Source organism: Nelumbo lutea, chromosome 8 (assembly GCF_056320005.1).
Source record: "Nelumbo lutea isolate HS-2025 chromosome 8, American lotus-T2T, whole genome shotgun sequence".
Classification (NCBI taxonomy): domain Eukaryota; kingdom Viridiplantae; phylum Streptophyta; class Magnoliopsida; order Proteales; family Nelumbonaceae; genus Nelumbo; species Nelumbo lutea.
Window position 1 is genome coordinate 9,574,145 of NC_142691.1, and position 16,881 is coordinate 9,591,025.

Here is a 16,881-nt window from a genome sequence, read left to right on the forward strand (position 1 = left end):
TTGGCATCAATTCCATTTCCTCATAAAACAACATAACATCAGCACTACAATAGAAATCTATTTTTTGGGAAAACATTTAATGTTTCATTAACCGTTTTTTTCTGAAAAACATTTTCTCGGTGTCTGTTTGGCATCGTTGCCATTGCTCCAGAAAATGGGGCCACATCAGTACCACATCAGAAAAATGGTGCTCCAGAAAACGGGCATTTGTTTGGAACTATTTTTCCATAAAAAAAATAGTGCTCCAAGCCACGTCTTGAAAATCGGGAAGGCATGGCTTGGAGCAACGCCGATTTTGGTGTTTGTTGGAACTGCAACCTATTGCTACCAACAAGGATGTGAGGTGGCAGTAATGTGGTGTTGGATAATGGGTACCAGTGCTGAAAACGTCTCTTGGAGCATTGGAACCAAATAGAAAAAGTTGTTGCTCTAGGAAATGTCCTACCTGGAAGCAACGATTCCAAACAAAAAAATAAAGAACAAAAAAAGGCATCATTTTCTCAGAAAACGGTGCTTCCAACTCAGACATCAGCAGCTGCATCTATAACATTGATGCCAAATATATACTCAGACTATGCCTTAGAAATTGGGAAAGCTGTGTCTGAAAAAAAAAAGTATTGTTTGGTGTTTTCATGTTTCTTTTTCCGATATGCTGACATGATAATGAAAAACACCTATATATCAGTACACCTATATCTCAGAAAATAGCATTGGCTCCAAACACCGCTTAATACGACCCTACTGTAGCGATCATTACAACCGGGTAGAAATAGAACCGGCCGGGATGACTCACTGGGTTCGAGGTTCGACCAATCAAAAAATGCCACTAAAAGAAGAATCGCAAACTTTTGAGAGTCATCCGGATAAAAGATAGACAGGATGAGACAGGAAGTAATTCTATATATAAAAAATGTTTAATTTAATTAATACCCATGTCATGTCCAATTCTTGATTGAAGAATAATCTGGATTCCACTAATCTAATTATATCTCATGCATAACCGTTCATGCAAGTAGGACTGTAGGAGATATCCATACAGTCCGGTCTATGCTTGTCGCTTGATGATGAGAAGCCCCCCACCATTTATATTAAGGAAAAGGAATGATTAATCATAAGAAATATTATTGTGTATATGATGTTTGGAATCCAGATGGGTATGTGTGCATGCATTTGCATGAATGACATCTCATTTATTGAATTATTTATTTAATTAATTTTAATTTATTAATATTCTCCCGACATGAGGCATCAGAATCCATTCATTTCAGGCCTTATCCCATCCCTCCTCTTGTCCTCAAGCATCAACCCCATTTCCTATTGCTCCCTTTGTCTTCTTCTCTTCACTTTCTTCTTGATATTAATTCATGCTTTTTCCTATTTATGATTAAATTATAGTGTCAAATGAAGTAAACTCATATATTTCTATATTTTAAACATTAGTATCGAGTTTACTCCAATTAAATCTTAAGGTTGATTTTGTTTGTAGCCAGAATTAGAATAAAAATTCTTCAGAATTAAAATTAAAATAATCTATTCCTATAATTTATTTGATTCAAATAAGAATAAGAATGAAAATCAGAATTAATTAAAATGAGAATAAAATTTTGATTCCATCCAACTAAACAGTTGGAGTCGGAATAACTCATTTCAATTTCATTTTCAGACCTCTATTCCCACAAACCAAACAGGCCCTCAATAATTTTAGTTAATACAATGATCATCAAAGGACTACCATTAGGTTCTAAATTTCCTCTTACCATTCTGTTTTGGGTCTCCATGAATGAATTTCTGAAGCATAGAAAACACTCATCTCCTCTTTAGCACGCAAACGCACATTCAGTGCATGATTGTGTCTCCTATCCACCCTCATCTTTCATTAGAAAGAAATGGCTCAACAGTCAACAACTCAACCAAACCAGACTGCATTCATGAGTTGTGTCTTCTCCCAATGCCAAAGGTATGACTAACACCCCCCCCCCCCTTCCTAAAATTTGCATATAAATATACACACGAAAATCCATCCCTAACTTGAACCTTTCAAAAGAAGCAATACCAACTACCACTAAGAATCAAAGTCTGGCTCTGATGCACTTACCTTACATTTTTATACACACCTGTCATTAGGGCTGTAAGTCGGATTACCCGATTTGAAGAACTTCAACTACATCAAGCTTGGATTAGGATTCATGTTGATCGAAATTTTAACAAATTCCCAACTCAATCAAATCCAAATATCAAAGAATCAATACCAACTACTACTAAGAATCGGTGTAAGATAAATGCAGCAAAAAAAAAAAAAGTGCACCAAACCTCAATTCTAAATCTCTTAACTCCAACATGAAGCACCAGATTTACATAACTCCATTAATGGCCAGCCCAACATAAGTATACCCATGTGACTTGACTGTACGTTTTTGTATACATCAGTCATGTATGTTTATATGAGCATGGACCCATGTGAGGCCCAGTGAAACAAGGAGGCAGAATTGGCAGATGTGGGGAATTTAGATATCATAAACCTAAACTGAGAATATCAAATTTTATTAAACTATTAGAAAAAAGAAGAGTTGTTAGGATTTAAGAGTTAGGAAAGAACAATAACTCCAACATGACCACCCTCTTTATTAGATTTTATTTTACTAGAGAAAAAATTAGGTTTTGAAAGAAAAATAGTTGATTAAACAGACAACTCCAACTTTAGTCCATCCCCTGAAAAGCATTGATGGATATGTTCTCTGACATTTCAGTGATAACAAATAAAATAATGGGCCTAGATTGGATCCATTTCATTATATAATACAAAAAAAATACGGGTAACATGGGCCGCCCAAAATGTGTATCGTCCGGAATGGATTTCCTTTGTAGTGGTAGAAAGCACGTGAAAGATTTCCTTAAAATGTTAAAACAAGGGTGAGCCAGGAATTTTTGTTTTCTAGTTATTATGTTGGGCCACAAGCCGGGCACAATCTCATTAGAATCCTGGACGTTCTACATTGATTTTTTTTTATTTAATTTTTTATGGTTATTATGCTTTTGCACAGATTATTTAAATTATTATTTATTAATGAATTTGGATGTCCTTATTTTCGTTTTTTCTTCTTTTTAAAATTTCGTTGTGTGACATCTCAGAAAATCAAGTGTAGCAAGAGCACTGCAGCTCAGAAGGCCAAAACTTTGGTATTTTAATTAATCCAGTTGTGTGTGTGTTTTTATTTTGAGGAAAGAGTGGGCTACAACATGGGGTAGCCCTCCCCAGCAATCACTTAGATGATGTTTGGCATCGGTGCTGGTTATTTTTTATTGATTTTTTCAATCAATGATTTTTGAAATTAGTGTTTTTTTCGAAAATCGGTAAATTTTATTATATGCTATCATTTCCCTTAAGTAAGCCAAGTTTTGAGAAATCGTCTTTGAGTTTGTTTGGTACTGATTCTCAAGCCAATTATTTTTGTATTATACAATGCCGTTGTCATGTAATACTCAAAAAATCAGAATCAGCTAGAAATTACTAAAAAAAGATAATCCCTGAAAAAAGGCTGATTTCAATAATCAATTTTGACCGATTTCCTGAAAATCATAAAAATTGGCCAACTAAACGGAAATTTCAATGCCACTCTAATGCTGATGTGACTTCAACATGACAGTGATTTTCAAGAAATCACCATCGATGCCAAATATCACCTTAAACTTGAAAAAAAAAAAAAAAAAACGACCGAGTTAAACTCACAAACCCACTAGATCCCACAACATAACCCATATTTACAAGTCAATCCGCTGCAAAATTAGCTTTTCTGAGACGAGAATATTGAATATTTAACTTCTCTTTGATGATATTCCAGTGGAGAGAGGATAGCATGACCAAATTATAAGTTTCAAAAGCTGCCCAAGCCTCAGCCACATTAATCAAGTTGGTCCGCTACAACTCTAGAGTGGCTGAATTTGGTTGCATATTCAAAGTATATATATATATATATATATTAAAGTAACCCAAATGAGCAAACCCTGTTAAGCTATGCCTTTAGTCAACAACATAGGGGTACTTTAGTCATTTAGTAGGGGTGACTTTATTTTCATCAAACGATGTACATCATGATATATTTAATTTTTTCTGATAATAAGGACAAGAGAATTGTTAAAGGTAGAATATTACCTAGATCCAGGTCACGACAGATAAAGCTAAAACAACCTGCAACTTATCTAATAACAAAGAGTAAATAAATCCAACCTATTAATTAATACAATAATGCATCTGTTTATACCAAACAGAGAATATTGGGGAAGCATTTGTAGATGCCCAATCACAGGTGATTGGGCAGATTTAGCCAACCCAAAAGAAGGAATCCTTAATTTATTCAATTAAAAAAATCCTAAAAAGCCGATATTTTAGGAGTGGAGAGGAAACATCTACAGCACTGGTTCTACATACTTTTAGCCTTTATTTTTTGTTGATTTGCTTGTAGTGGAACGATGGGACAACCCCCTTTTAATTTATTTCATTTTTTTTAAGCCCTTCGATTTTATTTCATTCAACTTTTGTAAATGACCCCTTTCCTTTGTGCATCACATATAATATGGCATAGAATGGCCCATCAAGTATCTGACGCCTTTCCTGCGTGGCCCGTCTTGCCCGCCACATGCAACCATAGTTCCTACTCGGAACGTTTCAGCCAAAACGGAGCCGACTATGGAAAAGAAAACCATTCAGAGACCAGAGTTCCTGGCCGCTTGGCCCCATAATGGCTGCCCAGTGAAAAGAGGGAACACCAACAAGCAACAACAATACAGACGACACTTTTTGGCACAAAAAGACCACTTTTTTGTGATGGACTCTGTGACATTAATCACGCTCTCTTTAGCTTAAAATTTCCATCGTCAATGGATGGAAAACAAGGTCTCAAGAGTAAACAGAAACCATTTACATACGTAGAGATGAATGATACCTTCAGTTCAGCTTCAGCCTACAAGGAAGTCTTTTGTTTTCCCCAGTCCATGAAAGACATCAAACCTCAAAGTTACATAGAAAATACATGATTAGGAAACAGAGTACCCAACTTCAGAACCCGTTCCCAAGGCCTTGTTCTAGGTACTCCGATTAAAAAACACTTGAAAAGAGATGCCTTTGGCTTCATTCAACTTCAATCCTCTGGCGGTGCCGCTAGTTCCGACTCTTGCACTTCTCCATGGCCCTCGGAGCTGCAACCCAACAGATTGAAGACTTCATCACAGCGTTCATGTCGAATTTTGTAAACATGTTGATAACAGGACGAAATTTTTTCATCAATGAAACAATCAGGTAGCTAGAAGCAGAAAAATAGGAAAGATGACAACTGGCCTTCAAAGTCTAGGCCACCAACCAGTAAGCAAGTCAACTCCAGACTTGGGCGCTTAGGTTGTCTGAATCAATATTGACTTCTGGGTTAGCATCTATCTACTCCTACTGACTATGTTCATATTATGCTGAAGTTCCTCCCAATGGCATTTTAGCTTATCGACATGATAAAACCATTCAGGCAATTCAGTTGGCAAAAGCATCATGATGATCTTCCTCAAGGTCATAGACATTAATTTAGTGGGAAGTGGTTGCCGTCATAAAGGGTAAATTCGGAAAATGCAAATGAGTAACAAATGTGTACAGACACTATCACAGATTCAAATCAGTTCTCCAGAAGGACCTTTTGCCCATGTTAAAGCTCCAGGGCAATCAAGGCAGACCACCATCACCCCTCCCCCCCCCCCCGTTTTTTTTATCTGCTTTTTTCCTCTTTCTTTTTTTCTGCCTGCTTTGAGGGAGGGGTTTGGCGTGGCTGATGGTCAAGGACCTGTTCCTGTTTTGAAGTTGAAGATCAAAGGGCAGATCATAGTACCTTCTTGGTAACAAGAATACCATAGAAAGGTTTTGGATATATCAGTAAATACCTAGTCCAATTGCCTCTGAACCCTTCATGATCCTCAGCCTTCTGCAAGAGTCGGTGAACATCCTGCAGCAACAACAAAAGAAAATTCATATGGAGATGTAACACAGCCTTGAAAAAAATATGCAGAGGGCAAGAAAATATCACAAGGAAAACTACTGTTTTCTCACCAAACGGTCAAAGAAAAAGCAGAGGATACCGTTTCAACAGCTAAAGATAACATATAAAGATTTCGCCATTTTATTGAATTAACGCCACAAGAGCAGTTAATAATATGTAGACTGAGGTCGCTATGTACGTAATGTCAAATGATACAAGAATTATGAGATAACCATGCCAACTGCCAAGTTGCAGTTGAGATGGTTCTAGACAATAATAGACAGAAGAAACATTTCGTTTTCTTTTCTTATTTTTTCCCATTTTGCTTTTTTTCCAGGTTAAAGGATTCTCAGTAATTGGTGATACTTCTGTATTTTATCTTTCTTTACAGAATTTTATGCATTTCTGCTGCATACTTGCATCAGATAAGTATATAGTATCAGCCCCGTTTTGAGAAATCCTACCAAACCAGAGAATGGATATTAAGATTGAATGGTTTGGGTGTGGGATGATTTTACTCATCTTACTATAAAACTCGTGGGATTTTGGAAAGAAAATCCATGTACAGCAAATAGAGTTTGTACTTACTGCCAGGGAACATCACCAACGAGCATCCAATCACCATCTTTGTCCTCGTAAGTTAGAACATACTCAGAGCCATGGAGTAGATCCATCAATCGACTTGCACTTAGCCCATCTCGACCTGGTACTCCATGAGAACCACACTGCCCTGGAATATCCATGCAAAAGCGTAATCAACACCTTTTTCATATTATTAGAGTGTGAAGAATTATTTGGAACTGTCATAAATCTCTGAAATACCTTGGTAATCAAAGAGAAAAAGGAAAGAGGAAGGAATAATTGAAAAATTCAATGGTCACAATCCTGCTTTTAATTTATATTTAGCACAGGGAAGGTAGAATTGGTAAACCTAGGAAGACATCATGACTTGACAGAGGCATTCGTTTGTGCAGTCTTCTACTTCACAAAGATTGTTATTATAATTAGAGAATATAAGAGAAAGAAATGAAGCAGTCCATGTCTTCCGCATTCTTCAGTAATCAAAATGTAAATTATTTTTCTGAGTTACGGGCTATCCTAACTTCTATGGGAAAATTGTATTAACAGGTTTTCATCTTAGAGTCAAGCATTTACATAATCTTGGCATCAAAATAAATCATGTTAAGGCCTTACAAAAACCACGTAAGGGACAGGGGAGATTACCAATAGTAAAGCAGCTGAACATCTTCTCAAGCGCTGCTGAAAGCTCTGTATAGCTGCCATAGGTTTTGAGATCAACCTTCCTCAGATATGGAGCACCATCCATGCTAACCTTAACGTATAGACATCCAGATCCTGACTTTCCTTCAGCATCATCATTGTTCTTTGCTGGGTTGGTAGCCATGGTGTTTTTCCGAAAAGATCGAATTGGTGGCCATCCTACAACTTGAGCCCTGATCAAGGAATTAAGAAAAGAAAATAAATTTACTTAAGTCGTTCGTGTCTGAAAAGTTCACACCAATCAACTCCCTCTTTCCCTCTGAAATCCGCTCAATTAAATGCAAGCACAAATACAGAAAAGTAGAGAGAAAGATTGCATCTAGTTGAAATAAACCAGGCGAATGCATAGACGTAAAGAACCAAAGCATAGCAAAATTGATAATATTCCAATGAGGAGCTTCAACATCCCATTCAGAAGAAGGAAACCATGGTCCGTCCAAACAATGTGTGGCGAATTACATTAAAACATATAAGAAAGAACAAAAAAGAGATTGATCTGCGAAGTGAATAAAGAGGGGGAGGGAGAGGGAGAGTACATCATAGAGAAAAATTAAGAAACCCATGAACAACTCTGCCAATTTTTCTCTTGCCATATAAAGCTGCAATCTAACCGACCCTATAATGGTTGGTCAGACAAGGCTTACTTGAGTTGTATGCAAAGCAGCAATCTCAAAAATTTACTTAGCTGAAAGCCAAGAGAAAATGAACAAATACGTCGATTTCTCCCCTTTCACAGGTTAGGTATGCATGGAAAAAATGTGGAAATGGAACTAAAAGGAAATAAACTTACTTCGCAGCAGGAGCAACATGGTCATTTGCGGCAGACATCTGGGGCTTCTTGTCCTGGACCGGCTTGGGCGACGGTGGAACAAAGTCTTTGAGCGCAGGAACAGCCGAAGCCGGCTGCTGGTTACTGTTTTCCAAAACAGCAAGAGACTTGCCACCATTTCCACCTCTCGGAGAGAACAATACAGCTCCTTTCCCCAAATCAACCTCAGATCCACTAGGCGCCCCAGAGAAAACCCATTTCCCAGAATCATCAATAGCGTCAGAGAATCCCCTCTTAGCCCCAGAAACAAAATTTTTCAGTACACTAAGTGAGTAGCCGTTCTTATCCTCCACTGTCCTCCCCAAGAGGGAAATTCCAACCCTAGCATCAGCCTTCCTCTCGGGAGACTCAGAACCAGGCAACCCAAGTCTGAGCTCAGTCTCTTTGAGGTTTAGTGCATTTTTCTTCTCCTCCTCTTCGGTAGAAACAGTGGAGGAGGAAGAAGAAATCTTCTCAGAGCCTTCCATGGAAGAGACCTCTGATAAGCCTATGTAATCATGTTCTAAGGGCCTAGACATTAAACTTCAACACAAAGGCACCTAAGTACCTGACAGAAGAAACCAGAAAGCATAAAAAGAATATGCACAAGAAGAAGAGAGAGATTATTTGAACCAGAGTCGAGAGAGCAGAACAGGATAAAGAAGCTTTCGGGACCTCTAAACGAGCTGGTTTTAGTTGATGTATAGAAGAGAAGTCTCGTTGGCCCTTCTGTAGGCTTTTTATTATTTTATATTTTCTCTCTACAGCAACAGAGAGGAGAAAACCGAAACAGTCTTGGTTTGGGGAATTTTTTTATCGTAATTTTCTTTTGGTTTTTTTCCCGATTTTCACCCTTTTCGGCAACCTCACCGACAGGTTACTGAAACTGAAAGTTTCCGGCAGTCTTTCGAAATAATGCTCATTTTAATTTATTTTGTTTGGACGAAAAAGTAAAAAAGTGATGCTAAGATACGCGGATGAAAGCAGCGCATTATAGCGAGAGTAAAGAGGAGAGAGAGAGAGAGAGAGGAGCAGCTTTGGAGGGAACCGAAACGAATCGCACGGAATCGGAGATAGAGAAATGAGAGAAAAGGCGGGAAGGAAAAAATGTAGAAAGGGATTGAACGAATGCTGTCTCCTGATTCTTTTTTCTTTTCGGATTTTCAACTCGACAAATTTGCAGACCCACGATTATAGTTCTTGGAGATTTGGCCTGCTCTGATCTCTTGTTGAGATTCGCCAGGTAATTATTTTTAGTTTTTTAAGAATATTTCGTCGGACTTGAAGCGTGCAAAAAAAGAGAAAAAAACAAAATTAGGATTAAAGTAATGCGGGTGGGAAGAGGTAGAGGCTTGAACCGAACGGAGAATGAATTCGAAACCCTAGAGAAGTTGAAGGGAATTGCTGGAAAGCTGACACCACTCGAACGTAGAAGACTCAGAAAAGAAAAACAAGGACGGAGAAAAGAAAAAAAACGGCAGTTGAGATGCAGAACGTTGTCTGTTTCAGGTTCAACGATCTGACTTGGAAAACCTGAGTTGTAATCTTCACCATCCCAGACCAGGCCAGCGACTGAGCGAGCTCTCCCCCAAAAAAAATCCTGTTTAAAGTTGATATTCACCAGAAAAAAAAAGGCATGAATAAAACAGTCGATCTCGAGAGTAAAACCTAGAAAATCAAGTTTTAACGAATCTGAAAAAAAAAAATATATGCATTGGATTGATGATTAAAGATCAAACCAGGAAAAAAAAGGAAATTTTCAAGACAATTTGATTAATTTTAGGGTAGAATTGAAGAGTTCAACATGTGATCTCGAAACCCTGAAGAATATTCACTGCATTATCATCTGAAAACTGTACTTTCTCTTTAATTTCTACTTTTTAATCGTTTTTACATGCAGTAAAACTGTGATAAAAAAGTGGAATTGTTTTTCCTTTAACTTGAAATAAGTCAGCGATCGGAGGATCGATCGGAGTAACAGCCAGAGGTCCAGAAGCTTTGTTGGGTTGAGATTCAGCAACGACAGGTACTGTGATGGTCAGGGCCCAGGGTCCCGGTCGACGGCTCGACGCTTCTGCCACCGGCTACTACTTTTTGGCATCTCCCGGCGTTCCGATTACGAATCACCACTCGTGCATGGCCGGGCGTGAAATGAAAACCGGAAACCGGATGAGGCATGAAATTGAGCGGGTCCATCCATTACCCCTATATGGACCGGGCATGGATAACCCGTTTGTATACTCACAAGTCACACCCTATGAGATAACCCGTTTCTTATCCTCTTTTTATCACTGGATGAACGTCTGAACCGAAATGGCTAAATGGCATGTCAGCGTGGTTATTTTATCTACCAAAGAAAATTAATGCCTTAACCCCCCGCCCCACCCCCAATAAAAAAAGGCCAACTAATAAGCAATTCAGTTCAGTCAATTCAAACCCGGACCCTTAATTGTAAGGACTATCCTATTCAGATATTCCTTCTTAATAATTCAAATTTTTTGATGTTTTCCACCTACAATATGGTCCACTGTTCGCTACTGCTCAAGGCAGGAACCATCTGTGTCAGTCTTGGACCCAAACTGGACAAGACTCATATCCAGAAGCCATGAGCCGTCGGCCCAAATCCAACCTGATGAACAGATCCACCACTTTACAGGCAGGATTTGAGATTCTGAGGCATGGAATTAGAATTCCTTACCTTTTGGATTTTGACTTAATTTCTACATTATTTTGCAGTTGAATTTCGTTTATTGTAAATTAACATTACATGGGCACTTGCGTAGACATGTATTAGTTACGGTTATTGATGAAGGAAGATTTGGCCCGACCTCTCTATTATCACATGTGGCAGAAACGACAGCTCGGCAAAATGGGCCAAGCCTAGGCGGGAACAAGGGGACACACTTCGCCGAACTGACCCACCTTGTAACAGCTCGGGATAAACTTCGCCGAACTACCACCTTGTAACAGCTCGGGATACGCTTCGCCGAACTACCACCTTGTAACAGCTCGGGATACGCTTCCCGAACTACCACCTTGTAACAGCTCGGGATACACTTTGCCAAACTGACCCAGCTTGTAACAGCTCGGGATACACTTCGCCGAACTGATCCACCTTGTAACAGCTCGGGATACACTTCGCCAAACTGACCCACCTTGTAACAGTTCGGGATACCTCCGAGCTCAAGACCGCCTCGCTCAGCACTTCGCATCATCTTCTGGGCACCAAAGCCAAACAAGTCGTACCATGCCTGACACCAGGGAAGTCCGTGCCCGAGGGCGCCACGCCTGACTGACTTGGGATCTGACGTTTGGCAGCAGCACTCTAAACGGCCACCTGCCACCGCCACTGACGCCGCCATCTCCAGTTAGACGGTTAGGCAGTGACGGTTCTGTCTCAGCAGAAATGACGACGGCCGAGTTGACAAGCGCAAGGGTAATCATACCTGATCTGACAAGGGCCTCGGGACGAGTACACGAAGTGACTATAAGAGCCCCCTGCCCCTCGGCAACGGAGGTATGCAAACTTTGCGCTATCTGGTATTACCTTGCTTTTGAAGGATTCTAACTTGAACTTCGGAGCCTCTACACCGGGTTCCCCCCTGGAGCTTTCCCATCTCCTCCGTTTCAGGTTCCCTGCTACCCCGTTCGGAAGCAAGGCAGCGGACAGCTAAGACCAGCCGGATCGCGCTCCATCAATTGGCACCGTCTGTGGGAAACGCTTCAAAAAGCCTCCCTCCAAACTTCGATACCCCCTTTTTTCTTCAAAAAACCCAACACTCATGGCCTCCTCCAGCAACACCGGACGTGGCACGAAGACAAACGCCACGGAGAGCAATTTCAGGTCCCCGTAGTGTGCGTTAGACAGTTCACCATCCCCCTTTCGGCGGATGGGATCCCCATCTTGAACACGCCACAAACAGTGGCACCCGTAAACCCTCCTACCACAAGCGTCCCCTTTCCTCTCCCCATTGAGACAACTTTCACTGAACCAACTGTCGTCCCCCTGGCAGCTAGCCAAAACCGATTGGAGGACCTGATGCAGTGCATGCGGGCAATGCAAGCCCAAATGCAACAGTTCCAGCAACACCAGCTTCACCAGCACCAAGTGTTGCACAACATCTCCCAGTATCACTATCAACAGCAGTTCCCCCAACTGCCACTGAACCAACCACTACTTCCACCTCGCCACCCCGCTCCGAGGCCGGTCAAGGCCTCCCCGCAGGATGGGCGCCCCCACCAGGCGAAGGCCTCCCGATCCTAGAACCACCCCAACAGCCAGGCCTCGTCCCCAGACCGAAGAGAGAAAAATGTCATCCCCGCCTCGCAACCCGCAGGCGGGTCGGGAACCTCGCCCGCAAGGTCGGCACCCCGGCGCTCCCAGCCCGAGCTCCCGCTCACTGAAAACCGATTCAGCACCCTGGCGGCAGACTACCAGCACTCCGAGCCCATCGAGCTCGGTAACACGGAGGCCAGCAGCGCCAGCACAAGGCCCGCTCAACGGCGAAGGCGCCAGCGAAGTCGCCAAACCGCCACCCGCGCCTTGTCGGAATTCAGAGGCAAAGACACAAGCTCGTACGAGGTAGGGGCTGCCCCGGCTCTCTCCGTTCCTTCCCCCCTCGCATCGGAACTCCTAGCGGTCCCCTTACCCAGAGACTTCAAGCTCCCACCTCTGGACAAGTACGACGGGTCCTTCGACCCCAACGACCACGTTGACGCCTTTCAGTCGCAAATGCACCTCGCCAGGGCTAGCGAATCGTGCATGTGCGTGGCCTTTACCACCACCCTCAGGGGGGTAGCCCGCACTTGGTACAGGAACCTGGCCCCCGGGTCGATAAAGTGCTGGGCCCAGTTCATGCAAGTCTTCACCACACACTTCGTCACCAGCCGACGGTGCCCCAGAATAGAGGAAAGCATCTTCGGAGTGGTCCAAAGAGAAAGAGAATCTATTTGGGGCTACATCAAGCGGTTCGACGAAGCATGCTTGCAAATACCGCGGTTGGACCCCGCAGTGCAGCTCGCGGCGGTCAAAAGACGGGTGACGCACAAAGAGTTCAAATGGCACATGGTGACCAACCAGCCCGCGACCGTGGCCGAATTCCTCAAACTCGCGGATAAGTTCATGAGGACAGAGGAAGAAATCAACCAACGAACCGAAGGCGGGAACGAGAAAAGAAAGAGAGAAGGCGAGCTCTCCAACCCGGTGAATAGAGAAAACCCGACCCGGGAGCCGAAGCCGAACCAGTCCTTTCGGGCCCCCCTAGCAGTTCGGACGGACTACACGCCTTTAAACACGAGGCGAACAGAGATCTTAATGACGATCAAAGACGCTCCGTACATTAAGTGGCCACCTCGGCTAAAAGGAAATCCTAACGAGAGAAACAAGAATTTGTATTGTAGTTTCCATAGAGACCATGGTCATAGCACCGAATAGTGTAATAACCTCCGGGACGAGATAGAGGGACTCATCCGTCGCGGATACTTGAGAAACTTTGTACAGCACAGCAATAACAATAAAGCATGTCGACAAAGGGAGCACGAAAAGGATGCCCCCGAGTCTAGCAACAGACCTGCCGAACCGTTGCAGAAGCAGCCTTCGGAAGAGAGGCCAGTTCGGGGAACCATCCATGTAATAGTGGGAGGTTCGGTGGTAGCGGGGTGTACCTCGGCAGCAGCCCGGACTTCAGTTCGCGAAGCGGCCCTCGAAGAATGGAACCCCCCAAAAAGACCAAAGACCGAAGAACCAATCTTTTTCATGGAGGACGACGGGCGAGGAGTCCACTACCCCCATGATGACGCGCTTGTCATTAAGCTAAGGATCAACGACTTCGAGGTCAGGCGCGTACTCGTAGATTCGGGCAGCTCAGTGGACATCCTCTTCAAATCAGCATTTGACCAGCTGCAGTTAAAGAGGAGCGAGCTGAAGCCCGCGAACACTCCCCTGGTAGGTTTCAGCGGAGAGGAAGTCAGGCCCCTCGGAAAAGTAACTGTCCCTGTGGAAGTCGGCACATGGCCTTGTGCGGTCAGACTCAACCATGATTTCCTGGTGGTCGCGACCCCCTCCCCATACAATGCCATAATAGGGCGGCCGATCACGCATATCCTACGGGCGGCGGTCTCCACCTACTATTTGGCCATGAAGTTCCCTACGGAATTCGGTATAGGGGTAGCGCGGGGCGACCAGCTCGAGTCCCGCAAGTGCTACGTTGCCGCCCTAAAAGGAAAAACCAAGGCGGCCGACAACCTCGAACTGGAGCGGCTGGCGGAGCAAGGTGAGGAGCGAGCTTCGCCCACGGAGGAAACAGTCGCAATCCCGACTTCAGCTACGGACCCAGCTCGCACACTAAGCATCGGAGCTTCCATCGAAGATCCCCTACGAGCCGAACTGGTGAGTTTTTTACTTCAAAATTTAGATACTTTTGCCTGGTCCGCGGCCGACATGCCCGGCATTAGCCCCAGACTGATAACTCACAAACTTAATACTGACCCTGTAGTCAGACCCGTTAGACAGAAGAAACGCAACTTAGCCCCAGAACGCTGGAGAGCGGTCGACGAGGAGGTTGAGAAGCTCCTCGCAGCAAACTTCATAAGGGAAGTCCACTACCCAAGCTGGGTGTCCAACCCGGTGTTGGTAAAAAAGGCAAGCGGCAAGTGGCGCATGTGCGTCGACTATACCGACCTGAACCGAGCTTGCCCGAAAGATTGCTTCCCCCTCCCCAGAATTGACCGCCTAGTGGACGCGACCTCGGGAAACGAGTTGCTAAGCTTCCTAGACGCCTACTCGGGCTACAACCAAGTTAGGATGGACCCATCCGATGAGGAAAAAACCAGCTTCATTACCGAGTTCGGCCTGTATTGCTATAAAGTCATGCCCTTCGGACTAAAAAATGCCGGGGCAACTTTCCAAAGACTTGTAAATAAGCTATTTCGGCCCTTGATTGGTACGAAGATAGAGTGCTATGTAGACGACATGGTCGTCAAAACTCAGTTTTCACAAGAGTTAATACAAGACTTAGATTCTGTTTTCCAAATCCTGCGTCAGTTTAGCATGAAGTTGAATCCCAACAAGTGTGTCTTCGGCGTCACCTCGGGCAAGTTCCTAGGCTACATTGTCAATCGACACGGTATTGAGGCGAACCCGGACAAAATAAAAGCCATTCTAGATATGAAACCACCTCGGAAAGTAAAAGAGGTTCAGAGGCTAAACGGCCGCATAGCCGCTCTAAGCCGCTTCTCGTCTAAGTCAGCAGACCGCTGCCTACCCTTCTTCAAGGCAGTCAAAGGCAAAGGGTTCGAGTGGACCCAGGACTGCCAGTTCGCGTTCGACGAACTAAAAGGTTACCTCGCTAGTGTGCCAACCTTAGCACGGCCCGAGGTGGGCGAGGTCTTAGAACTGTACATCTCGGCCAGCGACGAGGCGGTCAATTCGGTACTAATAAAGGAAACAGACCGGGTCCAACGACCCATATATTATGTTAGTAAAATTTTGTAGGGAATAGAGGCAAGGTACCCGGAGATAGAAAAACTAGCATATGCCCTAGTAATAGCAGCTCGTAAACTCCGCCCGTACTTTCAGGCTCACACCGTCATCGTCCTAACTGACAAACCTCTTAGACAAGTTTTACTCAAACCCGAGGTCTCCGGTCGACTGACGAAATGGGCCATCGAACTCAGCGAGTACGACCTCCAGTACAAACCGAGAACCGCTATCAAGGCCCAAGCCTTGGCAGATTTTATCGCCGAGTGCACTTTCAGCCACGAAGCCCCACAGGTCGAGCCCGAGGTCTCCAGTTGCGGTGAACCTGGAGCTCCTGAGCCCATAGAGTCCGAACCCCGTGAAGTATCACCCAGTGTGGCATCTCTCCTAATCAGGCGAAGAGCGAATTGGGATGAGGAGCCCTAGATCCTTCACGTGGATGGTTCCTCGAACCGGCAAGGCAGCGGAGCTGGAATAGTCTTGTGCGGCCCGAGCGGCACAAAAGTAGAATACGCACTACGCTTTGAGTTCGCGGCATCCAACAACGAGGCAGAGTACGAAGCACTGATCGCCGGGCTGGACCTAGCGCGAAAGGTTAAGGCAAAACACTTGGTCATCTGCAGCGATTCTCAGCTCGTGGTAAACCAAGTTACCGGCGAATACGAAGCACGCGATCTCTCCATGATCGCATATTTGGCCATAGTAAAAGAAGCCTTGCTCAACTTCCGGTCACACATCATCAGGCAAATCCCGAGGTCAGAAAACACTGAGACCGACGCCCTGTCCCGGTTAGCCAGTACGAGTCACAACAATATGAGAACTGTGTACATAGAAGACTTACCTCGGCCTAGTATTCTCGGGGGGACAGTGGAGGTCGCTCCCATCTTAGAAGCAGAGCCGAGTTGGATCGATCCACTCGCGAGCTTCCTGATAGACGGAACCCTCCCTGCAGAACGCAATGCGGCCAAGAGGGTGCAGCGCCAGGCGGCCAAATACGTCATAATAGACGAACGGTTATACCGACGGTCGTACACGCTCCCCTATTTGCGGTGCCTGCGACCTACCGAAGCCGAGTTCGTACTCCGCGACACTCATGAAGGCCTGTGCGGCGGACACTTGGGGGCAGAGCACTCGCCCAAAAGGCACTTCGACAAGGATACTACTGGCCAACGATGAAGGCAGAAGCTGTCGAGCTCGTCAGAAAATGCGACAAGTGTCAGAAGCACGCTAACATCCACCATCAACCTGCCTCCGACCTCAAATACCTCGCCAGCCCGTGGCCCTTTGCACAATGGGGCATCGAC

At 44.1% G+C, this 16,881-nt stretch overlaps 1 protein-coding gene across 5 annotated transcripts; it reads right to left on the reverse strand.

The window, feature by feature from the left end:
• Positions 1 to 4,792: 4,792 nt before the first annotated feature.
• On the reverse strand, positions 4,793 to 10,186 carry PAP2 (phytochrome-associated protein 2). Of its 5 annotated transcripts, none has more exons than XM_088957891.1 (6): positions 10,041 to 10,186; positions 8,083 to 9,700; positions 7,236 to 7,465; positions 6,600 to 6,741; positions 5,917 to 5,978; positions 4,793 to 5,193 (listed from the first exon to the last, which is right to left on the reverse strand). In XM_088957891.1, the coding sequence occupies exons 2-6, from the start codon at positions 8,637 to 8,639 to the stop codon at positions 5,156 to 5,158; spliced, it is 1,029 nt and encodes a 342-aa protein (XP_088814017.1). In that variant the 5' UTR covers positions 8,640 to 9,700; positions 10,041 to 10,186; the 3' UTR covers positions 4,793 to 5,155. The 5 variants fall into 5 exon arrangements, with proteins under 5 accessions (XP_088814017.1, XP_088814018.1, XP_088814015.1 ...); XM_088957892.1 differs by lacking the exon at positions 10,041 to 10,186 and adding an exon at positions 9,840 to 9,944; XM_088957889.1 differs by lacking the exon at positions 10,041 to 10,186 and adding an exon at positions 9,840 to 9,913 and having other exon boundaries at positions 4,793 to 5,215.
• Positions 10,187 to 16,881: the final 6,695 nt, after the last annotated feature.